The sequence below is a fragment of the Siphateles boraxobius genome, unplaced genomic scaffold (genome assembly GCF_051911475.1).
Source record: "Siphateles boraxobius isolate OS27281-9 unplaced genomic scaffold, OSU_SipBor_1 12, whole genome shotgun sequence".
In the NCBI taxonomy this organism is placed as follows: Eukaryota; Metazoa; Chordata; class Actinopteri; order Cypriniformes; family Leuciscidae; genus Siphateles; species Siphateles boraxobius.
Window position 1 is genome coordinate 14,121,515 of NW_027508722.1, and position 23,924 is coordinate 14,145,438.

Below are 23,924 nucleotides of genomic sequence, written 5' to 3' on the forward strand. Positions count from 1 at the left end.
TAAGTTGAAGTACTAAAATTACTAGAAATAAAACTTAAATAAAAATAAATTAAAGCTAAATATAGATATTTAAACTAAATGTAGAAATTCTTCCGAAACACTGTTTTCACACTGTCGCTATAGTTAAATTTGTCTATTAACAATATCCAATATGGAGCACATGAGAATTCTCTTTTTTTCATCTTTGAGTGAACTATCCCTTTAAGAATTAATTTCAGATACGACGCTACAATGTGGATATAGATGGTAGACTATCTTATTTTCTTTTAAGTCATTTATTAAGCATTCCTAGTTCAATTTAATATGTTCCTGCTTTGAATCATGTCATATTCCCTGTCCTCCGGACCACGTTCCATTATGATGAACGTCCCCATATATGTAAAAATAACATTTTGTCTGAGGGCTGAAATATGAAGGCAATTTGTCAGTGGCAACAAGTAGATCTCTCAGACCGGAGAATGTGTTAATGAGGATCTGAGATTAAAGAGATCAATTAAAGGCCCGTTAAGCGCTTAACTGGTGCGCTGTGTTTGCTAACACTTAACAAGCGCTGTTTTTGACAATGCTCAAGGAGACCGCACGGCATGAACCAGGTAATTGCTTTTCTTTTCATTCTGCTGCACTTCTCTGTCCTCTTTAATGGCGCGGTCTTGCCACCCTTTATCTAAGCAGACAAAGAATCGTTCACTGTGGCATCATCACCGAATCAATGCCACCCTCCCCTCGGTCATTCATTCCCTCATTCCCTCTCTCTCTGTCTCTCGGTCAGTCAGGGTGCAGGTCTGGATCACCTGTGCAAAGTCTTCTGGTTCCCTGCTTCGCATTTCAAAGTGGATTCTTACTGAGTAACAGAAGGTAGGTGGTGCTTTCATATAGAAAGATTTATGATCAGGCTTTTAGAGATCTAAATCTTAATTTGCTGTTATACTGAATGTCAGTTCTGCTCCTTTAGTTTTACAAAATGTTAATATACTGAGCCTGAGATATCAACATTCATTGGCAATTTAGCAAACAACTACTGATGTGATATTATCTTATTTTTTCTCTCTTTCTTTAATGCCCCTCATATTTTATCCTCATCTTATCCCCAAAGCTATGCGTCCATCCAGTATTTTGACCTTTGAGCCAGGGCCGGAGCATGGAGTGCCATGGGGTCGAGATCTTTTTACTTTCGTGACCTCAGCAGCTGGTCACATGATGAGGACTTTGCAAAAACCACGTAAAAACAAGCCATCAAAACGACAAGTCAATCATCGTAGGTTTCTACACAACATGATACAGAGGTATGTTGTATATAGCCTATATTTATATGCTTATATGTATAAGAGACAATTGGATCATTATTGCAGTGATTATTGTTTCTAGCTTGTTATATGTTTGGCAGCAGTTCTTCTAACCCAAATTGATGGAGGGTGAAGCTTTTCATTTCTTAAACAATCATGTAAGACACATCATGTACACCAGGATCATTGCCAATGTCAAGATTCATCAGGCTCAAACTGTGAAGGAATGGTTGGGAGGGAGCATGTAGAACCATTTTCACACACGAATCGGCACCTTCTGTGTCCAGACCTTAAAGTCTTTCGGGTGTGCTGGAGGATAAACATTGTGATGTAATTACCATCAAGAAATTTCCATCTGTTTTTGGTCAAGATCATTATACATATATTTACCAAGACTGCATTTATTTGATCAAAATAACAGTAAAACAGTAACATTTTGACTGTTTTCTATTTTAAAATATTTTATTTTTTATTCATTTGGATTGCAAACCTGAATTTTAACAGTCATCATACGTCCTTGCTGAATAAAAGTATTAATATCTTTGAAACAAAAAAGAAAGAAAATCTTACTGACCCCAAAAAGAGATTATAATACATTATAATAATTATATAATATAATTATGAATATATATATATATATATATAAATTATTATTAATTATATTAATTTATTATTCCATCCGCCTACACAGGAAATTTGCAGAAATAGAGGCAGCGAATCATAAGCTGGCTTCTACTTTATTTTCAACTGAAAAACTCCCAGATCATCTAACACCCAGCCTGTCTCGCATTGCAAAAGTCACAGACCAGTCACCTAAACCCTCAAAAAAAGGTAAAAGAGCTTACTTTTTATTTTCAGAACTGTTTTGTTCTAGTCTGGATCCAGTTGGATGACTCCTTGTTCTGTTTTCTACAGCTATTGAAACTTTTATAAATGCTGACAAAACAGAAGGTATTCCTGAACAACAAGAAGATGTCTGTGACCTCTGGACATTGGACAGTCTTATGGAGACCAATGTGGCTGATAAAAGTTTCTCACAGTGCAAGTCCTTCAACAGTACAGGCACAAATCTGAGAACTGAAAAAAACTGTAAGGCTGCAATAAAAAACAACCCGGGACACATAATTGAAGGCAACAGGTTCGAAAGGCAACCACCATGTACCGATCTAGAAAGCTTCGAGGAGAGTGTGTCCTCCTGGTTGGGAAGCATTGAAAGAACAAGAACATATTCAAAACCATGTCTTACCAAACACTCGGACATGAAATTGTTCTCCACAGGCGTTGAAGTGCCAGACCTGTCACCCGCGTCCCCAGTGATTTCACTTTTGTCTTTGGATTCATGTGATTTGGAGGTTCAGATGCTCATTGATGCTGAGCACGGCTTCCAAATGCAAGATCACACAATCGTTGAGAGTCTCCAAATGGATATAATAGATGACCTTGAATTACTGGATTGTTATGATAATCATGAAGATCTGCTGATCCAAAATATTGATCCTAAATGTAAAATGGCTGAGTGGATGGTTCACAGTGAAGAAGATTTACAGGAAGCCAGCACATTTCCAAGCTCTCTGGATTCAGACGTAGAGAACCTAACAGGTTTTGGCGTTGGAACCAGCAATTTGAGCCAAAACGGTCCAGAATTTGAATTTGATGTTCTCTGCAATCAAGAGCCACATAGATGCAGTAGCCATCACAATCAAACAAACTATTCTATGAACCACAATAACATCCTAGAGGACCATTTTGGTAGGCTTGAGCCTTGCATGAGGACGAATGGAAAGGAGGATGGATACTCAGATTCAGATTTGTCTGCCTTGGATGGTATTGTTTCAAGCCACCACATGTTCCCGGCGCTTGAGAATCAGCTGGACTCTCAATCCAAACGGATTGACCATGACATCTGGGAACAACAGCCGCTAAAAAGTCCAGAAACGGATCAGTTTCTCATGATGCAAGACACTGATATCAGAAATATTGTACAGGTTGAGAATCTCAACCAGACTGGATCAGGTCTCGAGTGCCCCATAATTTGTTGCCTTGAAGGCTTTTGCTATCATAAAGGAAAGTCGTGTTTTTACTCCAAATTCAGAGGCAATCAGAGTAGTCACAACTTTGAGGGCGTGGCTAGATCTTTCCCTGCAACATTACATAAGATCCACCCCACTCCAATTCCAACTCCGCCTCTAGATGATGATTGGTTGTTCAGTAATATTGTTGCAGAGGACGAGGTGAATAATACATTTGGGAAGTACAGGTCTCTCACTGGACAGTAATGTAGTTATGAAATGTATACATTAATTTTATTGTACCTGGGGTTTGTTTATTAAGGTGCATTTATTTATCGTTGCTAGGCGAAATTTCAATTCAATAGGAATCCGCACGATCGTAGTTTCGTGTGAGGATGAAATCATGTTTAAGTTGGTACCGTGACCGCAATGAACAACAGAAAGCTGCTTGGTTTGAATGTGACTCAGAGATGTGCTGATACAAACGCTACTGACATTTTGCCCGCACCTTTACAGGTTCATGATTTTATGATAATTTCTGTGAAATGTTTTTGTCCGTGTTGTGAAATGAATTTCTGAATTAGTGAAATATTTTCTGTAATAAAGACTGTATGAGTATTGTAACATTTTATATAGAGGACTAGGGGTGTGACTTCTTAAATTATAAATGTATTTTAAAAAGTTATTAATATTTTATTGTTACATTTACATTATGAACATGAATTAAACTGTTTTAAAGGGGTCCTATTATGCTTTTTCATGTTGCTGTTTGAGCATAAAAAAGAAAGAAAGATATTTCATTTAACAGAATCCCCTTTTCAAGAACTACAACAAACGGCTCATTTGGACTACAATGCGATTTTTCCAGATCTCATGTCATAATGTTACTCATTTAAATAATCCATGCCCATGCAAAAAATGTGTAAGGCCTGGTTTAGAGAAGATAATGTTGTCGCATTGTCAAAGAGACGCTGTTTTTACATGTCCGAAACTCATTTGTTTGAGCTTCTTACGACTGACGAACTTGGAGTGGTTTAAACTTAAATGCTGCACATTTTATGGAGAACAGCTTTTTTTCTGTTGCTTTTGTAAGCTCTTGCTTTTGTAAGACGTTCACCGCTCTTTAGGAAAATTAACCACGGTTTTGTGATCGATTACTGTTTGTATTACCTTAGTTTTCCAACAAATATCACGATTAAATTGTGTATAACATTGTATCTATAATGTATAAGATAATTACAATAAAATACCACTCTGAAACGTCCTGTGAAATCCGTGTTTGCAAAGTCTGTGCATGAAATCCGTTTTGCACGATCCTCTTGTTCGTTAACATTGTCAGGGTCTGAATCAGGCTTGAATTGGTTTGAAATTGACGCCATCCTCAATATTTACACTAGTGAAGAACGCAGTTATGGAGGGGTGGGAAATTTCCTGTACACACGGTAAGCGCTGCCAATCACAACAGACTGGGCCAGCTAACCAATGACAGCACATTTCGTATTTCAGAAGGAGGGGCTTCGTCGAAATCAGCGTGTTCGAGCCAGACTGGGGAAAGAGGTGCAGTAATAATGTAAAATATGTGAAAAATAATGTGTTTTTTGAACAATCTTGCATGAAAACATAGTACACCCCAAAAACAAAATCAAGACTTTATAAAAGGGGATAAAGGACCCCCATATAACTTTGTCTAAATATTTATTTATTTATTTGAAGTGATTTATTAATTTATTATTTTATTGTTATAATTAACCATGTCTTTATATGTAAAATAAAGTTTTAAATATCTATTTATACATCAATTTGAAAGGTGATTTTTTATTGTTAAAAAATAATTTTAAACTTAGCATACTGCAAAACAATTAAACAGTTTAATTTTGTCATTTCAACTATGATTTATCCATTTATAATCTAGTTTTAATAAAACTGATAATTGATTTTTTCATTGTATTTTTAAGTGGTCCTCCACATTTACTGTGCTGATTGTGAATCGTTGATAGCGTGTTCGTGTGAAAATAAACCACACTGATTTCAAAACCAATGGTATATTAAAATTCACCCCGGTCTCATTTTATCATTATAGCAAAATAAAGCAAAAGATCAAATAAATTACATGGTTAAAAATTCAAGTTCCACAAATGCAAAAAAAGCACACAGTCCTTTTCAAAAACACCTCAGATACATACACGCATCTCCCCTGGAGTGTTAATACCTTTTCATACATATTCTTTGTTATTTTCCACTCATGTCAAACTGGTTCAAAGCTGCATTATAAAGCACGAGTTGAGTATACCAAGACTCATTTATTAAACTAGAATATATGACTTGAGAAATACGACTGTTTTTTATTTATTCAAATGCTCTCCTAATTGAATTTGTGAGTTTGCAACTCTGCAAATCGATCTGATAAATGCACAAATCGAACAAAATGACTTTGTACATTTGTCAGTGACAAAACACATTTTAGCAGCAATGTTGAGTTGCTTGAAAGGCAAACAGTCAGAGACATTATAGGCAGATATAATTTACGAATGTGTTTTAACATGGACAAATAAGTATAGAATAAAAACAATCTGTTGTACAAGGCTTAAGTCGTTTGGCTTGCGTGTCTGATTCTATCATTTTGTCTTTAACAGCATGGTTTCCTCCCTTTTAGTCAACATTTTACTGCATACAATTCCAGCTTGATTCTAGAGATCGGCAATTAAAAATTTAAACATTATTGGGGCAAACAAAACTAATTAAGTATCAAAATGTGACCAATTACAGACATTTTACATATAGTGTAATCTGATGGGAAAACCCTGCTTTCCGATTCATAGGACAGATACAGTGGCAAGTAGTAATAACTGTGGTAATAACAGTGGAATAAACCCATCAGTGCATCAGGGAATCAAAGACCCTTGTAATTTCACAGGCTGAACAGATCTTAATTATGTTCTAATACTTATTGGTGACAAACAATTATTATTCACAGTTTAGTACTGCTAAATTGAATCACTTGAAAAACTAGCAAGTGTAAGCCTCTGTATCAATACTGTAACAAAAAAAAATATTGTTTCAACTTAAAAAGTAAGTTTTTGTGCTGCCTTAAAATTTTGAGTTTAGTCAACTTGTGACAACTTGGATATTTGAGTTGACTAAACTTAAATTAAGGCAGAACAAACACTTACTTTAAGTTAAAACAACAATTCTTTTTTGAATTTGCTCACCACCATACAATATCTAAGAATGAGAATATTAGAGACATACATACAGTGAGGGTTAAGAAAACTTTCATTTGACATGCCAAAAGGATTCATCAATTAAATGAAAACAACCAATAAGCAATTGTATTCTAAAATGTATCTCATCGCTGCCTGTATGAAAAAAGCACCTGTGAGAAGATGTCTGAGTCAGATTATTGTTCAGAGGGACCTAATATTGCAATTTATTTATCAAATTCCAGACCTCGTTCTTATTATTTCACGGATTTTCAATGGAATCCATTTAGTAGATTCTGCAGATACTACAGGCACTGTTGACATGCATACAGCTAGAATAATGTCCCTTTTGTCATCCATATGCCTCAGATTGTGTTCAACATAAACACTTTGATCCATAAATATTTACCACATTCAAAAATGATCAAACAATCAAACAAAATACAATATGTCCTTTTGATTAAAAAAAAAAAGTTACATTGATATAATGATATAATTAAGGAGCAACTAGCAGCCTTTGACCCCTGGGAAAAACAGGCAAGATGTCATATGTTCATGTCTTCCAGGTTCATTCCATAACTCTCAGAAATCCTGATAACAGACTTCTCACTCTTATCAAAATGGTCTCAAACGCATGTGTTTGTGTTTGGTGTGTTATATTCTTTAAGGCCCACTGCAGCTTATATGGTGAATTGTTTTTTTAAATTTTTATTCTGTCCAGTGTTACTGACTGATAAAATAGTGTAAACTCAACCTTATCCTCAAAAGATCTTTCATTTTGCCTTGTTTTCACTTAAATTGCAAACTATACAACAACCATGTCATGTCTATGTGCAGCGGAAAAAAAATACAAAACAAAATAAATAGACTGCATACTGGAATTCTCTTAATTGATAAAACTTACAACGAGTCAGTAGTCTGAAACTGGAGCCGATGTTTTAAGACATAAATTAAGAAATCCTAACTACCTATCTATGTCACTACCCACAAAAGCATCCCTTAGAGCGACCTAACTATCTACACACAGTTTCTAAGAGGGAATGATCTGCAGCACAGATACCCTGAACTTAACAGGGAGTTGAAATGATAACTTAAGTTTGAATGAGATCAGAGTGTGTATATTTCAAATATCTAATAACTTTTACTGCTAAATCTATATGGAAGTGAAATCTATCAACTTTGGCTGCTTTTTTTGTTCGTTAGAAGTCCTTTCATGTATTTTTTTTTTTCATTTTCTGTATCCCTGTTCTTTTCTTATGGTCAGGTTATGGCTAAGATATAAAAGCTATCATGGATGGCTCAATTTTGTAGCGTATTCATTTAATAAAACAGCATTATTATCTTTCTCACTTTTCTGTCTGTTTAATACAATCATAGCTTTGTGCACATAAATTGTCATCTATGGAAGCTCCTTGTTACCTCAGAGTAAAAAATAAAAAAGTAACTGAGATAAAGTTGAACTCTTTCCCCGGCATTGACTGAATTTTCCGGCTTTCCGCGTTTACACTGTTATACGTTAGGAGATGATATCACGCATCCTCTGAAAGAGGACATAATCTCCGGATTCCAAAACACAGGCGAAAAAGGAGCAGAAACAAGCGATAAAAGCAAAACGTTGTGGTCTTTGAAAAGAAGAAAAGGGATTTTACATTTTTTTGTGTGAAAATTATCAAAAATACTGGCGTTGGCTGCCAAATTAAATAAAAAACACTGGCGGGGAAAGAGTTAAAATAAGAAATATTCACACTGTAAGATACAAAGTCACAGTTACGAGATATTGCGCTGTATTGTGAGTTATAAAGTCACAATTAGTAGAAACAACCTCACAACTCCGAGACATAAAGTCACGATATTGAGAAAGAAAATTGCAAGATGTAGTCACACTGAGATATAAAGTCACAGTTACAAGATATAAAGTCACATTTTGACATGTAAGAAGTCACAACTGTGAGAAACAAACTTGCAACTGTGAGATGTAAAGTCACAATTAGCAAAAAACTCGCAATTACGGATGTAAAGTCACAATATTGAGAAAGCAATTACAATATATAAAGTCACATTTTGAGATATAAGGTCCATTGTGATTTATAAAGTCGCAAATGCAAGGAACAAACTTACAACTATGAAATGTAAAGCCACAATATTGAGAAATAAAGTCGCAATTATGAGGATCAAAGTCGCAACTGTGACATTTAAAGTAGCAAAACCCTTTTTTTTCTTTTACTCTGGGGTGGAAATGGGCTTCCATAATCATCTTTTGCCAAATCATGTTTAACAAAAAGCAAAGATGTCTATTTATCTGAAGTAGAGCTATCACTTCTAAAATTTTAAACACAGATATTCTAAAATACCAAAGAGATATCCTTGTACCTGTTCAGTTCTCAATTTCTTCAAACATGACATTATTTTAGGAGTGAGCGTTTCTCAGGGCTTTGAGGGTTTGATGGCTTGTGCAACTACAGACGATGCATATTAGACTGATGGTGGATCATCTGTGCAATACCAAATGGCCTTTGATTGGCATTATCATGCAAATTTCTCCGAAACACATGGCTTTTGATTGATTAAGAGAGAACTTGAGGTGGCCATCATAATTTTGCCACATCAAGCCGGATATACTGCACCGATATACAGTACTTGTATTTCCCAAGAAATGTATCGAAATGTTTTTTTCTTTTTTTCTCCCCGACTTTAAAACTGCAGTCCTTACTCACTGCTTGGTTGGTTTAAACAGTACTATCAGAATACTGCATCCGGCTTTCTCCATCTTGCATGCTAATTCATCGGTTCATTTAAAATCAATAAATCACATTAACTACTTTCAAGTTTATGTGCGACTGCATGGATGTTCTGTTATGTGTATGATTGCAAAAGCTATGCGACTTAAACCAGTAAAACTGTTTATCTTTCACTCCTCCCCCTTCTTATTCAGCGTCTGTGAGGCTGTAGGGGGGAGGGGGTCCCAGGGCGTTGTCTGAGGGTGTGGGGGTACCCGGCGGGCCGCTGGACGGGGTGGGGGAAGCACCTGGATCCTCAGAATCAGAGTTCTCCTGAGAAAGGTCATCCACCAGAGCCCTCCGGCCAGCACGCATGGAGATAGGGAGCGGAGCTCGCCTGAGACAGAGACAGAAACAGAGAATAATCACATGCAACTCATACACAAAACGCAAAATACATAGACAGTGTCCCCGAAACATATTTGGCTATCTTTAGACACTTACTGTGTCACACGAACTACATATTGCAATACAATTATTGCAAAAAATGCTAGCCATTTCTGCAGTATAGCAATTCATTCTGCTATAAAGAGGACAGAATCTCCGGATTAAAACACAAAAACAAAACAAAGGAGCAGAAACAAGCAATAAAAGCATTGCTTATGCACGTTGGAGTCTTTGAAAAAAAAAAAAAAGATTTGCTCAGCTTTTTGTTCAAAATGTTGCTTTTTTATGAAACTTACCCACATTCAAGTGTTGGTAAAAAAGAAAGCATGACACTAGCATAATTATATATTTTTTGATTGTTTAAAAGCAGAGGCTCTGTTCTTTCTTTTGATATACTCAGATATTCAGATATTCTGGGGGCTATGAAATTGTTGTGAAAATTATCAATAATGCTGGTGGTGGCTGGCAACTTTTTATTTTAAAAACACTTTTTTTCAGAATTTATTTATTTATTTATTTTTTACAGTGTAATCACTTTTTTGTCAAATGTTTTGCTTTAAATGTTTTGTTCTATAAACAAAACCACAATACAAAAACTCAAAAAAAAAAAAAAATTCAAAAAAAATTAAAAAAAAAAAAAAAATTCAAAACAAAATTAAAACTCAAAACAAAAACAACAATAACTTAAAACAAAACAAAAAGCGTTATTTTGTCACCTAATACAAAGACATTCATATACATTTTGAATGTGTTCAAATACTTTTTGGGGTCACTGTTTATGAACTGGAAGAAAGAAAGAGAGGGAAAAAGAGGAAACTGAAATGATTAGTGGAACAGAGAATCTGTAATTCATCACCATTTATAAACAGGAAGTGACCCACTATCCAATGTATACTACACCATCTTGATACGCTTCAGAATAAATCAGTTATAAAGGACTGTCTCTAATCTCAAAAAGGGCACACACCACCAGAATCAAGAGGAGACAGGAAATGCTCAGAGAGGAACACAAAAAACACAGTCTGACACTTTAGTATGAAAACCTACTGTTCGGACTTCTGCCGTTCTGTGACGCTGAGTTGGTGTAGGAGACAAACACACAAATATGGATGGACACAAGACACATTAGATGAGTCAATGAAACATGCACACACAGTACAACAAAAATGGATATGTATTAACAACTAAAAGACTGAAACTTTCACTGTCCTGACTAGAGGCATTGTGACAAGTTTCCAGCAACAAGCAATTTTTCCATTCACACAGAACACTAAACTGTGTGATGTAGACACAGCCAATGAGAAGATATTTGATATAGACTGTAAAAAGTGGATGCATGTATGTTGTCACCTTAAAGGGTTAGTTCACCCAATTACTCTTGTGTCGTTTCAAACCCACAAGCTAGTTTACTAAAATTTGAGTGCTTTATGCATGTTCCTTGATGAAAGTTTATATGTGAATTAAAGCATACATGAAGTCTGTTCATCATATAAATCGGTTGTCTCTTCTGAAGACTTGGATTAAACCGCTCAATTCATATGGATTAGTTTTACAATCTCTTTATGAATGTTTTGAAGCATCAGAGTTTTGGGTGAATGGACATTCAATGGAGGGACAGATCATTAAAAATATCTTCATTTGCGTTCAGAAAAAGTTTAATGGATTTGGAACGACATGAGGGTGAGTAAATTATGACAAAGTTGAATTTTTTTGCTGAACTAATGCTTTAAGGAGTTATTTCCAAACCTGAGCCATTCAATTTTTTTATTTTTTATTAAATAAAAAAAAAACATGGTCAAATTTCACTATTAACTAACTATTAACTATGACTTTTGCCTAAAAAAACTCCTAATTACTGCTAGTAATAGTTAGTAAGGTAGTTGTTAAGTTTATGAATTGGGTAGGATTAGAGGATGTAGTATTACGTCATGCAGAATAAGGCATTAATATGTGCTTTATAAGTACTAATAAAAAAGAGAACCAATATCCTAGTAATATGCATGCTAATAAGCAACTAGCTAATAGTGATAATTGGACCCTAAACTAAAGTGTTACCAACTTGCTTGTTGCTTTTTCATTTCACTCTCTTTGAAATTTACACACAAAATGTCAAACTTCATAACACACCATCATCATAATCTTTACCTGAGTTGGGATCGGAGAGTGTTGAGCTCACGGTTCATGCTCTGCATGCCGTCGCTCATTTCCTCCATCTCTCGCTGTAGTTTCCTGCGCTGAGCGTTGGAACGAGAGTTCTCTTCCTCCACCTCTTCTAACTGCCTCTTCAGCTGACGGAGACGCCCCATAGACTTATCCAACTACAAAGAGAAAGAGAGAGAGATTTTATCATTGTAGAATTGCAGTTGTACTGAACGACCCACAACCTTGAATCGAATCCTGCAAATCCTGGTATGAGTTTGTGTAGGTTAACAAAGGCTGGTTAGGTAACAGGAAGCTACATTATTATGTAATATGGCATTTAAAAGAAGAAAAAAAAAACAGACTGAATTAATCATTAGTAGTGCTTTGTGGGATTCATTCCCTCAAGCTACGAGTACACACTATTTTACCTTTGCCTCTTTCCCTCCCAATTTTAAAGTTTAGTTAATTTCCTAATCATTTGAAAATTTGAATTGACTGTTTTATTTTGATTTATCTCAAGTTGATTGATTTGGTTAAAAGTAGAACTCCATTGTAAAATGTTTTATGGAGAATTACTTTTTTGAAAGCTTATGAAGAAAATGAATGGAAAAAAGAAAACAATTAGTTCAGTGGAACAGTGGAATAGTGCAAAAATTATACACTAGCCCTTATTTTCTATCCTTTTGCCAATGTTATTTAGATTAAATAAACAAAATAATATATATATATATATATATATATATATATATATATATATATATATATATATATATATATATATATATATAAGGAAGGGAGGAGTTTTGGAGCTTTTTGAGAATTACCTGCTCTCTATACTGATCTGCATGCCTCCTTTCATCCTCCACCTGCATCAAAACTTCCTTCAGTTTCTTCTCTGTTTTCCTCACCAGCTTATTGGCTATGGCTCGCTCTCTAGGAAGGGAGAAAAGGAAGAGAGGACACACAAAACAGACACATTGCTGGTTTGCTCTTCACAGTGAATGTAGAACCTTAAAAGAATAATTCATGCAAAAATTATTTTTAAATTATTTTTCTCGCTTTTTTCAACAACAACAACAACAACAACAACAACAACAACAACAACAACAACAACAAAAAACGTATGCTCTTGTTCATGCAATGCAATTTAAATGGTAGCCATTTTAAGCTGTATTTTAAGTCACACCAATGGCTTTCGAACGCGTGAATATCACACACAAGTTGTACTTGTACAGACTTTTTATGATAGTTTTTGTTCTTTTTAGAGCTGAGCATTCGCTGGTCCCCATAAACTTAAATTGTATGTAAAAGAGCATTTCTGACATTCTGCTAAACTGAATCAACATTGAACTGATTGAGCTGAATGATGACACTATTGCCTTCTGTAGATATGCTTATAGCTGAATTGAACTTCTTTCATTATTGATGAACTTTGCAACATTGACAGTTGAATAATGACACTATTTTCTTCTTTAGTGCTGTTTTACAGCTGAAATTGAATTTGTTTTATAATTAATGAATTTTACAGCATTACACTTATTTTCGTTTATTAATGTTAAGCTGCTTTGAAACAAATTTGTATTGTAAGAAGTGCTACGTATAAATAAATGTGACTAAACCTGAATAAGAAATTCATTCAGATTGCATTTTACATTCAGCAGACATCCGTTAATTGACCTCCAAGTATTCCTTTTTGTTTTCTTACTGTCTCTCCTGCTCCATTTGTTCCTCCATCGATTCTATCTTGGCCTCCAGGGCGGCGACGCTGAGGCGATGTTTCCCCTTCACAGTTCCCTCCATCTCGCTGAGACGACTCTTCAGCTCTTTATTATGCCTCTCGAGAGCCTCTCGTGCGCTCTCGCTCTTCTGTGCAAGTGTCCTTTCTCCAGATAGCTGGACTGTTAGAGTCTCAACCTAAAAAGTGAAGAGAGAGATGTAGAGTGCGCTGTCTCTGTTTGTGTGATAGTATAGTGCACTTCTTTGCGTACCTGTAAGGTGCTCTTCCTGTGTCTCTCGGCTATTAGTTCAGCATTACTTTGTTCTTCCTCTAACTCTTCCTCCAGCTGAGTGATTCTTCCCTCAAGACGCCGCTTTTCATCAAACAGTGCAGATCTGCAGGGCAAACAAAGTTAAAGACAACATGATTTTTATTTTGCACACTATTCATCAGTGCATAGGAATAATATTACTTGCAATACTTCCCAAAAAATATTTTTCATCTGTAGGAAAGGACTTGAAAGTGGGCGTTGCATATTTGGGTTTGTAAGATTTTTTAAAATGTTTTTGAGTCTCTTCTGTTCACCAAGGCTGTGCTTATTTGATACAAAATATTATTATAATTTAAAATAACTTTTCCATTTTAATCTATTTTAAAATGTAATTCATTCAAATCATTTACTCCAGTCTTTAGTGTCACATGATCCTTCAGAAATCATTCTAAAATGCTGATTTGCTGCTGAAGAAACATTTCTCATTATTGTCATTAGCCTCGTTTCCATCCACTTTTTGCGCTGTTATGTAATTGACAAAGTGAATATGCGAAAAAAAAATTGCTGTCTCCAGAATTGTTCCATTCAATTGGCCTTTTACCGATAAGATTGTGTGCGTAATGACGTCACAAATGATGAAAGCGATATGTAGCATTGTGTTGGTGGATCGCAAAAAAAAGTGCCCTTGAGCCATTTCCAGACATTTAAAAAAAAAATTTTTTCATAGCAAATTCTACCTTTTGAGGTTCCAGTCAGCACACCCCCCAACACCAAACAAACAAACCAAAAACAAACAAACAAACAAACAAAAAAAATGGAGAGAGTATTCAGGCAGTTAATTGAAATTTGCTAGCTTACTGTCATTTCAATTTCACAAATAATTGCAAATGTCCGAAATATCAGAAGACGACGGCAGAATGAAGCAGTTGCTCATCTGATAGGGCTCGAAGTAACTAGCCTTATGCGACGAAGCCCAAGGGTCTGGGAGAGACCACGCAATAAGGCGTTTTGGGAGGAAGTTGTGAAGACACTTTACAGAAAGTGTTTTTTTTGGCACTTTTTGCCAGGCTCGATATTACACTACACCAAAAAACTAGTTGAGGATAAATTCTTTAAAATTGGGCAATTCCAGCGTTATGGACGTAACATTTGCAGTCAAAACTTGAAATATAAATTCTCAGAAAATGCATTTAATACTGAAACGTCTGTTTATATATCCATACTCCCTTAATAAAGGAGTCCAGACATTAGGAAAATATCAGTCTACACATGCGTTTTATATTTAATATGAGGGAAATACACATGAGACATGACACAAAAATCTTCAACTTTTAGGTGGCAAAATATTTTTTAGTAATTCTATGAATTACACTGCGCAAAACAAAAGTAGCCTAATACTAACCCGATGAAGAATGGTCTATGGAGGACCAGCTCTACCATATTTAAAAATAAATACAGAAATAAATAAATGCTCAATAAATAAATAAGCATACAATTAATTGCCCCAAAAAATACAATAAACAAATAAATGTAGGTAGAAATTAAATTATACAGTGAGACATAAATGTATATATCTCTTTTAATTAGCTTCTTTATTTATTCATCTTTGTAATAATTACCTTATTTATTTATTGTTCATTATAATCTTCAACTTTATTTATTAATTACTTATTTTTTTAAGTATTTATTTATGTGCATGTTATAATATTTTTGTCTGTTTTATTGTTCCATTGTTTTTTTTTTACCCTATTTATTTCTTCAATGCTATTTATTTCTGCCTGTCGTTTTTACATTTCTGTATGCATTTCTGCCTCATTTTGCAAATGAGGAGGGGCTGTGTCTTAAGGGGTCAACTTCTGCCCATTGGTTGGTTAGCATTTTACTGCATCGGACGAATCTACATGGCTTTTCCCCGCCATAAAGCATTGTTTAGTGGCAGTAATGCAACTCATTGGATGCCAGCTGCCATAAAAATCCAAAGAAGAAGAAGAAGAAGAAGAAGAAGAAGAAGAAGAAGAAGAAGCATTATTTTCAAACTCAGCAGGTAGACGTTCAGTGTCCGACCTCTTAAGGGAAGCTGCTAATGGACTGCTAGACCACTTCCTCCAGATTCTGAAAAACTACATTGTCGACATCTGTGTCCATGTGTGCTAGCTGAAACACACGTTCTGTCAGAGCGTCCAAACGAAAAATAATAAAGTCAATACTTATAACGTTAGCATTGTTTTCAAAAACAGTTGCTAAATGCCTCAGCTCACTGACAACTTCATCATAGGTAGCCATCTTTGTTGTGACTGTGGCCGGTGGCATGTAGATTCGACCGATGCAGTAAAATGCTAACCAACCAATGGGCAGAAGTTGACCCCCTAAGACACAGCCCCTCCTCATTTGCATAATGAGGCAGATATGCATACAGAAATGTAAAAACGACAGGCAGAAATAAATAGCATTGAAGAAATAAATAGGGTAAAAAAATACAAAGGAAGAATAAAACAGACAAAAATATTCTAACATACACATAAATATATAAGGTAATTATTACAAAGGTGAATAAATAAAGAAGCTTATTAAGAGATATGTACATTTATGCCTCACTATATAATTTAATTCCTATCCTACATTTATTTGTTTATTGTATTTTTTGGGGCAATTAATTGTATGCTTATTTATTGATTGATTATGTATTTATTTCTGTATTTATTTTTAAATATGGTAGAGCTGGTCCTCCATAAATGGTCGGCCTCCATAGAACATAAAATATTATTTTTATTTTATTTTTCATGTTCGCATTTATGAGGAAAAAAACGATGTTACGGACGTGACAGTATGTTCATCATGTTTCATCAAACAATTGCCTTGATTTAATAAATAAGAAGTAAATATAGTAGAAAAGAGATCATCAAGGCCCGTACGGAAATGGGAAAGAAGGCATTTCTGTATTCTTCACCTTCAGCATGAAATACTTTGCAAAAGGACTTGAAACTCATTGAGTTAATCTCGCTAAATGCTTTTAAATCCAAAATGAAAGACTTAGAGGCAGATGCCTTAATGTAGGCTAAATGCTCTTAGACTGTAAACATTATTTTAAATGCTTTTATGAAATGTTAGCTTTAGTCTTCTGTGTTATTTGTCTGTACCTATGTGATTGTACTGCTGCCTGTCTTGGCCAGGTCACCCTTGCAAAAGAGGTTCTTAATCTCAATGAGACTCTCCTGGTTAAATAAAGGTTAAATAAAATATCACGGAGGCGCCGGCGCGTGAACTGGACTCACGTCTCATTAATGAACCGAAACTCAGCGTATACTGTAATGTACTTGCACAGACCTGAGAAATATATAGAAAGCTTGAAATTTCTACTTGTAAACAGAACAATTCAAAACGAAAAAGTCCCCAAGTAAAGTCGGTTATTAAATAAAAAGATAGCAAAACGAGTTGTGCGGTGTCCACCACTTTTCAAAGCAAAGTTACGCCACTGCCACCGACCACCGGTTCCGACACTAAAGCGGATTGCCATTGCCCTGTACAAGCTGGCAACCTGCGCTGAGTATAGAGTGATGGGCGAAACTTTCAGGGTTAGTAAAAACAACCGGCCATGGTTTTTGTTGTGACGACTGCACCTTACACGCGATGAAAATATCATGTGACACCACATTTATTTGCGTTAAAGCCCCTTTTCTCGACAAAAAGTGTTTCCAAACTAGTTTTTCGGGACAATTAAAGTATCGACATTTGCAAAAAATTATTGATAATTGGCATTTCCATCAACTATATCAGTAAACATTTTGATGAGCCAAACCTTTTTTTGCAAAAAAAACCTTGGATGGAAACCTGGCTTATATCAGTAAACATTTTGATGAGCCAAACCTTTTTCGCAAAAAAAACCTTGGATGGAAACCTGGCTTATATCAGTAAACATTTTGATGCGCTAAACCTTTTTTCGCAAAAAACCCCTTGGATGGAAACCTGGCTACTGTTGAAAACAATGATGAATAGAAAGTTAAAAAGAACAGCATTTATTTGAAACAGAAATTTTTTGTAACATTATAAATGACTGTCAGTTTTAATCAATTTACTGTCTCCTTGCTAAATATAAACATTAATTTCTTTAAAAAAAAGAAAAAAAAGAATATATATATATTTATATATATATATCATACAGACCCGAAACCTTTAAACAGTAGTGTAGCCAAAAAAATAAATACGTTTTAGATGGAGAACAAATTATTACATTATTACAATTATGACATAAGACGAGGAACATGTATTAAAAAAGTTAAAAGTTCACCCTAAAATGAAAATTACCCAATGATTTACTCACCCTCAAGTCATCCTAAGTGTATATGACATTCTTCTTTCAGATCAAATACAATCAGAGTTATATTAAAAAAAGTCCATCAAAGTGCATCCATCCATGATCAAAGTGCTCCACACGGCTCCGGGGGGTTAATAAAGTCCTTCTGAAGTGAATCGATGTGTTTGTGTAAGAAAAATATCCATATTTAAAACTTTACCGACTAAAATAATTAGCTTCCGTCAGACGGCCGTACGCATCGATTTACGGCTGAAGAGTAACACTTGACCCGACGCACAATGTAATGACGAAAGCGCAGAGGATAGAGCAAAACAAAATACCAGTCACAAATTAGAATTTATTTTAACCCCAGGAGAGCCGTGTGGATTACTTTTATCATGGATGGATGCTTTTTTATTGACCTCAAAACATAAACGGCCATTCACTGCCATTATAAAGCTTGGAAGAGCCGGGACATTTTTTTATATAACTCCGATTGTGTTCATCTGAAAGAAGAATGTCATACACCTAGGATGACTTGAGGGTGAGTAAATCATGGGGACATTTTTAAATGCATTGTGAGTGCTGTTTACTGTTGTTTCTAAAGCATTCACAAAAATATGCATCTCATCCTCCCTAAACAGAAAGATATCTCGGGGTCAATAAACCTCAACACAAGCACAAACAGATACTGACTTTCCAGTTGCAGTGTTGACAATTTCATCCGCCATTTCGTCTCTCTCCTGCTGGGCCTGTCTCCGCTGCCTCTCAGAAACGGCCAGTTCCTGAGAGAGTATCAAAATAACAGCGAATGAGAGAGAAAAAAAGGATGAAGGAGATGCATTTCAAATATCTTCTGGGATACATAGGCAGGGCAACACACCTCTGTCAACTGTAACAGTTCTGCCTCCAAAGTCTGCAGCCGTTTCTCGCTGTCCTTTGACTGGACGACAATCTCGTCTCGAGCCAACTTGGTCTCGTCAAGCTCACGAATGAGCTCCTTCATCTGAGTCTAATACACACACAGGAACACACTAAATATCCAAATCAGGGATCAATCAATCAAATTTTATATGGGCCCTGGTTTATTTGAATGAAGTCTGGCCTTCGTAATGAAATAATTGAGCCCTGATCTACAAAAAGCAACTAGTTATATCACAGCTCTCAGCATCACCTTTTTAAAAATGTCTTGTGGTTTATTTCAAAATGAACTGAACTGACAAACCTGGAGACGTTTCATCTGTCTCAGTGCTTCCTCTCTGCCCCGATTTGCTGTTTCCACCTGAGCCTCAGCCTCCTGCAGCTCGGTCTCCAGTTGTTTCTTGACCGTCAAAGCCTGAGCTCTCTGAGTCTTCTCCTCTTCAAGCATTGTTTCAAGCTCTCGCACCTGAACAAGTAATAGAAGAAGAAATGTGAGAAAACAGGAGCTCAAGATCAATTCTTTTTAGCTCTGAACATCTTCAGAGACTCTCTCATCCCTTCACTTCTTCGTTCTGCTGAGGACAGTTACCTGTTTGTTAAGTGCTCTCCTCTTCTCTTCTCCTTTCTCCTCCTTAGTGCTGATCTCTCTCTCAAACTGAGCTCTAAGGGCCTGAAGAGTGACATCCAGTCTGAGGCGAGCATTTTCCGCCTCTGTCAGCTCATCCTCCAGCTCTTGGGTCTGTTCTTTCAGAGATTGTGCCTCTGTTTCCAAAGCCCTCCGAGAACGCTCCAGCTCATGAACCTGAGGAGGCGAAGAAAGTGAAAAGTCAAAGAACAGAATATATTTTTGCTATTACTATGCTATAACATGTTAATAAACTCCGTGTAAGCACACAGGTAAAAAGCAAGCTGTACATTTTTGCCCACGTCATCTTGGGCGTTGACGAGCTGCTCCATCTCCACACGAAGCTGCTTATTGGTTCTCTCCAGCTCATCTCTCTGCTCTGTTGCTTCCAGCAATGCTCTTGAGAGAGACAGGAAGCGTGTTTCTTTCTCTCGACTCTCTGCTTCTGCGCGGTCCCGTTCCTCCAGCAGCCGAGCACTCACTGCCTTCTCCTCTGCCAAACACTGAAGGTTAAAGGTCAAAGGGTGATGAATATTTGGAGCTACCCTGCTCAATTTTTAACCAATTTTTTAAAAACTTTTTTAAATGTCCAAAATGAATTTATTCATGTATCTTCTTATCAATACATCTAGCTGTCTATCCATCCAGCAGTTAATTTATTCCTCGATTGATCCAACAGTCAATCCATTTATTCCTCCCTCACTCCCTCTATCCACCAGTCAATCCATCCCTTTATTGATTCACCAGTCAATACTTCCATCCACACACCAGTCAATCTATCCATCCATTCATTCCTCCATTCACCAGTCCATCAATCTATCAATTAATCCACCAGTAAATTCATCCCTTCATCCATCTCTCCTTTGATCCACTTGTCAATCCATCCATCCATCCATCCATCCATCCATCCATCCACCAGTCCATCATCTATCAATCCATCCACCAGTTAATTCATCCCTCTATCCATCTCTCCATTGAACCACAAGTCAATCCATGCATCCATCCATCCATCCACCAATGAATCTATCACTCCATCCATCAGTCCATCCATCCACCAATCAATCCAACCATCCCTTATCCACCTGTCAATCCATTCATCCATTCACTGTCCATCGGTCCATCCATCCATCCCCTACAGTACCTGATCAAATTTCTTCTGTCTCTTCTCCAGAGCAGTGCAGTTTTGTCTCTCTCTCTGAAGAGCAATAGTCATGTCCTCTATCTCTTCTCTCAGTCGTTCTTTCTGCCTCTCTATGCGTTCTTTCTCTTCTTCTTTGGCTCTCTCTCTCTGAGTAGCATTCTCCAGCTCTCTCTGCAACTTCCTCTTGGCCTCCTCCCCGACCTCCACTGCTGAGTTCACTTCCTCTGTCTGTCTCTTCAGATCAGATAGCTGCATGGGCACATAAAAAGAATATGATAAAATAGAGTAAAGATGGTTTGAACAATAAAAATGTTTTCCTGGATTTGCAAATGGGTGTAAACCTGTTGTGTATGGTTTTGAATCTGGCGTGTAAGTTCTCTGGTCTTCTCCTCCTCCTCCTCTAGTCTCTCCATCAGTCCAGTTTTCTCTTCCTCAAGAGCACGTACACGTGAGCCCAGCGCCAACTTCTGCCGTGTCTCTTCCTGCAGTAACTCCTAAAAAATAACACACACACACAAATAGTAAGCATGAGTAAGAGGCCCTCACATTCAGAGTCTCAGAGAGAAATCACAGTCTCTAAGATCTGCTTAGAAATAGAACAACAATCACAGCAGAGAAAAGGAGTTTGGTTAAGTTCCATGAGCCTATTAATAGTGGAAGAGAGCAAATTAAAACACACTTGCACACACACAAAAGTTACCTGCACATCATGTAGTTGGCTCTCCAGACTGCTGACCTCCTTACTTAGACGGTGAGATTTGGAGTCAGATGAGGAGAGGGAACTGGACAGAGACTCAAGCTCTGACTGAGAGGGAGAGATTTCAAAGAGAGATTACAATCGTTTCATAATTGGTTTGATCCATAGGTTTGATTCAGACTAGAGTTTCATTTTAAAATTAAAAGTGGACCAGCAACAAACATTTACTAGCTGGTCATCATACCAACCTAAATTGGTCACGTTACTGTTTGTAACAAGGTGGTTTGTAAACCACCCAATTACCAGCTTGGACCAGCTAATGTCCAGTTTGGACCAACTAGAAACCAGCTACCATGTACCAAAAATAGCTATCATTTTAAGCTAGATTTTCCAGAATGGGAAGGATTGCTGTCAGCTTAAAGGTGTGGTCACAAATTTTGCAAACAAAAAAGGTCAATGAAGCACAGCAAAAAAAAAAAACAATCTGTTGATCAATGTGGCCAATTCATGTGATCAACTTTAACACGTTGCGCAGTCTGCGTGGGTAAATCTTTCGAACCTCATGCAAAATTCCAAATGACTAGATTCACAGTAAATGTGGCCGCACCTTAACAGTGAACCAGAGTTCACATCGATCATAACTAAGACCTCCTTAACAGGTATATTTGGGAGCAGTTCCCTGGTGCCCACCAGAGTTCAGAAAACCATTTTTACATAAACCAAATCAATTGAACTCTGATGTCAAACGGGCTCGGGTTCACACTGAAGAAGGTAGTGGCCTTAGTCGAAAATATATATATTTTTTTACAATTAAGCCCATTTCCTCTCTCTTTTTTTCCCATTTTACCTGGAGTTTACTGAGTCGTTCTTCTCGCTCCTCTCGTTCTCTATCGGCCTGCAAGAGTCGTGCGTTGACTTCCTGTAACTGTCCCTCTGCTCTCTTTCTGCCCCTCTCGCTCTCCATCTTCCCTCCCTGTAATGTCTTCAGCTCAGCACTCAGGTTCATACGCTCCTCCTCCAGAACAGCCTTCGCCTTCTCCAGAGACTGACGGGACTGTGGAGATACACAAAAAACTTGGACATGTACCACTACAAAAGCTGGTTTCCCAGTGAAACAAACAATCTTGCAAACAAGCTGCATTTGACGTAAATGCTAGGACTCACTCTCTTGGCATTGTCTAGCTGCTCCTGTAGGGAATCTATAGCAGCGGTGTGTTTGATGCGGAGCTCTGACAGCTGAGATTCATGACGACGGGTCTCGTCCTCTAAACATCTCTGAAGCTCTCCTAATTCAGCCTCACGACGAGACCTAAACAAACACACACACCAAAATGCCTGTGGTTAACTCTAGTTAACCCTTCTGTAAAAGAAGTATGCTTAATTGTTTTGAATGTGCACTTTTAGTGTACTTTAAATCTTAAAAGTATATTTAAAAAAAAATTAAGCTTGCAGATAACATAGTATTAATGAAATAAAAGGCCACTTAAGTGTTTTTAACTTTAAAGTACACATTCATGACTGCTTCTTAAAGGAGAACTCCGGGCAATTTTTAAGTTGATCTTGATCGTTATACCTTTGTGAGTACTGTCTATAGAAAAAAAAACGAACCGGATTGGTGCTTGCAACACGGAGCTGTTCCCGCAAACGCCCAGAGCTCCCCCTCAGCTAAAACGGCAGTTATGGGGGCATATACATAAAGAGTGTCTTTGTGCCTTTTAACAGAAACAAAATGCAATTAAAATGTCTGTCTAACATGAACAGGGCCCTTACATGTGAACAAGATGCGTTTAGCAACTTAACCATTGTTTAAATTCACCTAAATAGTGTTTTAGACGGCTAGCTGTAGTCTCGCGTTGAAGTCCCGTGGGAACTCAGTTGTAGCCAAAGGTAAATAGTAGTGATGGGAAGTCCGGTTCTTTTCCACGAACCGGTTCTTTCGGACAGTTCGTTTCAATGAACCGGTTCAAGAAATGGTTCGCGTTTGTGCCGTTCCGAATTATTGCAACAGAATGCAAAAATACAAAAACTTATTTTCATTGTCTTCCTTTCCATGACCTCGAGATTCTGCAGTTGTGGCTAGTTGTACTTCAACTTGATGCGCAAACTCCCATACAAGTACTACGCGCTAAAGATTACCGCATTCGCAGCGAACACTTTGACAAGTATGATTACACAGACACAACACAACGGGGCCGGTTGAAGAATAAAGCGATTCCATGGAAGAAGACGTGTGCAACCACTGTGGAGGTAATGTAAACTTTATTTATCCTTCCATTTGGTTGCTGTGTTGTGTCTGTGTAGTCATCCTTGTAGGCTACGGCACAAACACGAACTATTTCTTCTTCACCTACACACTGCTATTTACCTTTGGCTACAACTGAGTTCCCACGGGACTTCAGCGCAAGACTACAGCTAGTCGTCTAAAACACTATTTAGGTGAATTTAATCAATGGCTAAGTTGCT

General features: G+C 36.8%; 3 protein-coding genes across 12 annotated transcripts in view; 1 reads left to right on the forward strand and 2 right to left on the reverse strand.

Moving 5' to 3' along the window:
* The window catches only part of rpl18 (ribosomal protein L18), a 34,008-nt gene that overhangs the window by 10,046 nt on the left and 38 nt on the right, over positions 1-23,924 (reverse strand). The gene's annotated exons all lie outside the window — the stretch shown is intronic.
* On the forward strand, positions 780-3,559 carry c16h19orf85 (chromosome 16 C19orf85 homolog). Its single transcript, XM_077205508.1, has 4 exons — positions 780-855; positions 1,094-1,283; positions 1,975-2,114; positions 2,199-3,559. Exons 2-4 carry the CDS (start codon positions 1,096-1,098, stop codon positions 3,557-3,559), a joined length of 1,689 nt encoding a protein of 562 aa, XP_077061623.1. The 5' UTR covers positions 780-855; positions 1,094-1,095.
* Positions 5,319-23,924, reverse strand: part of myh14 (myosin, heavy chain 14, non-muscle) — a 49,327-nt gene continuing 30,721 nt past the window's right edge. For 6 of the 10 annotated variants that reach the window (XM_077209091.1, XM_077209089.1, XM_077209067.1 and 3 more), the window contains 16 exons: positions 22,626-22,770; positions 22,309-22,515; positions 21,465-21,569; positions 21,106-21,258; positions 20,765-21,013; positions 19,914-20,126; positions 19,588-19,800; positions 19,303-19,464; positions 18,961-19,089; positions 18,774-18,862; positions 13,787-13,910; positions 13,504-13,712; positions 12,623-12,731; positions 11,802-11,974; positions 10,704-10,730; positions 5,319-9,606 (listed from right to left, as the gene is read on the reverse strand). In XM_077209091.1, coding sequence (XP_077065206.1) covers positions 9,417-9,606; positions 10,704-10,730; positions 11,802-11,974; positions 12,623-12,731; positions 13,504-13,712; positions 13,787-13,910; positions 18,774-18,862; positions 18,961-19,089; positions 19,303-19,464; positions 19,588-19,800; positions 19,914-20,126; positions 20,765-21,013; positions 21,106-21,258; positions 21,465-21,569; positions 22,309-22,515; positions 22,626-22,770 — 2,497 coding nt within the window. In that variant the 3' untranslated portion in view covers positions 5,319-9,416. The remainder of the gene's footprint in view (positions 9,607-10,703; positions 10,731-11,801; positions 11,975-12,622; positions 12,732-13,503; positions 13,713-13,786; positions 13,911-18,773; positions 18,863-18,960; positions 19,090-19,302; positions 19,465-19,587; positions 19,801-19,913; positions 20,127-20,764; positions 21,014-21,105; positions 21,259-21,464; positions 21,570-22,308; positions 22,516-22,625; positions 22,771-23,924) is intronic. The other 4 variants (XM_077209083.1, XM_077209063.1, XM_077209077.1 and 1 more) reach the window with 1 other exon arrangement.

Excerpts from the sequence above, each read along its gene's own strand:
- c16h19orf85 (XM_077205508.1), top strand. The coding sequence starts at position 1,096 with ATGCGTCCATCCAGTATTTTGACCTTTGAGCCAGGGCCGGAGCATGGA. Across the intron at positions 1,284-1,974 it reads CTACACAACATGATACAGAG|GAAATTTGCAGAAATAGAGG; the intron begins GTATGTTGTATA and ends CCGCCTACACAG. Across the intron at positions 2,115-2,198 it reads ACCTAAACCCTCAAAAAAAG|CTATTGAAACTTTTATAAAT; the intron begins GTAAAAGAGCTT and ends TGTTTTCTACAG.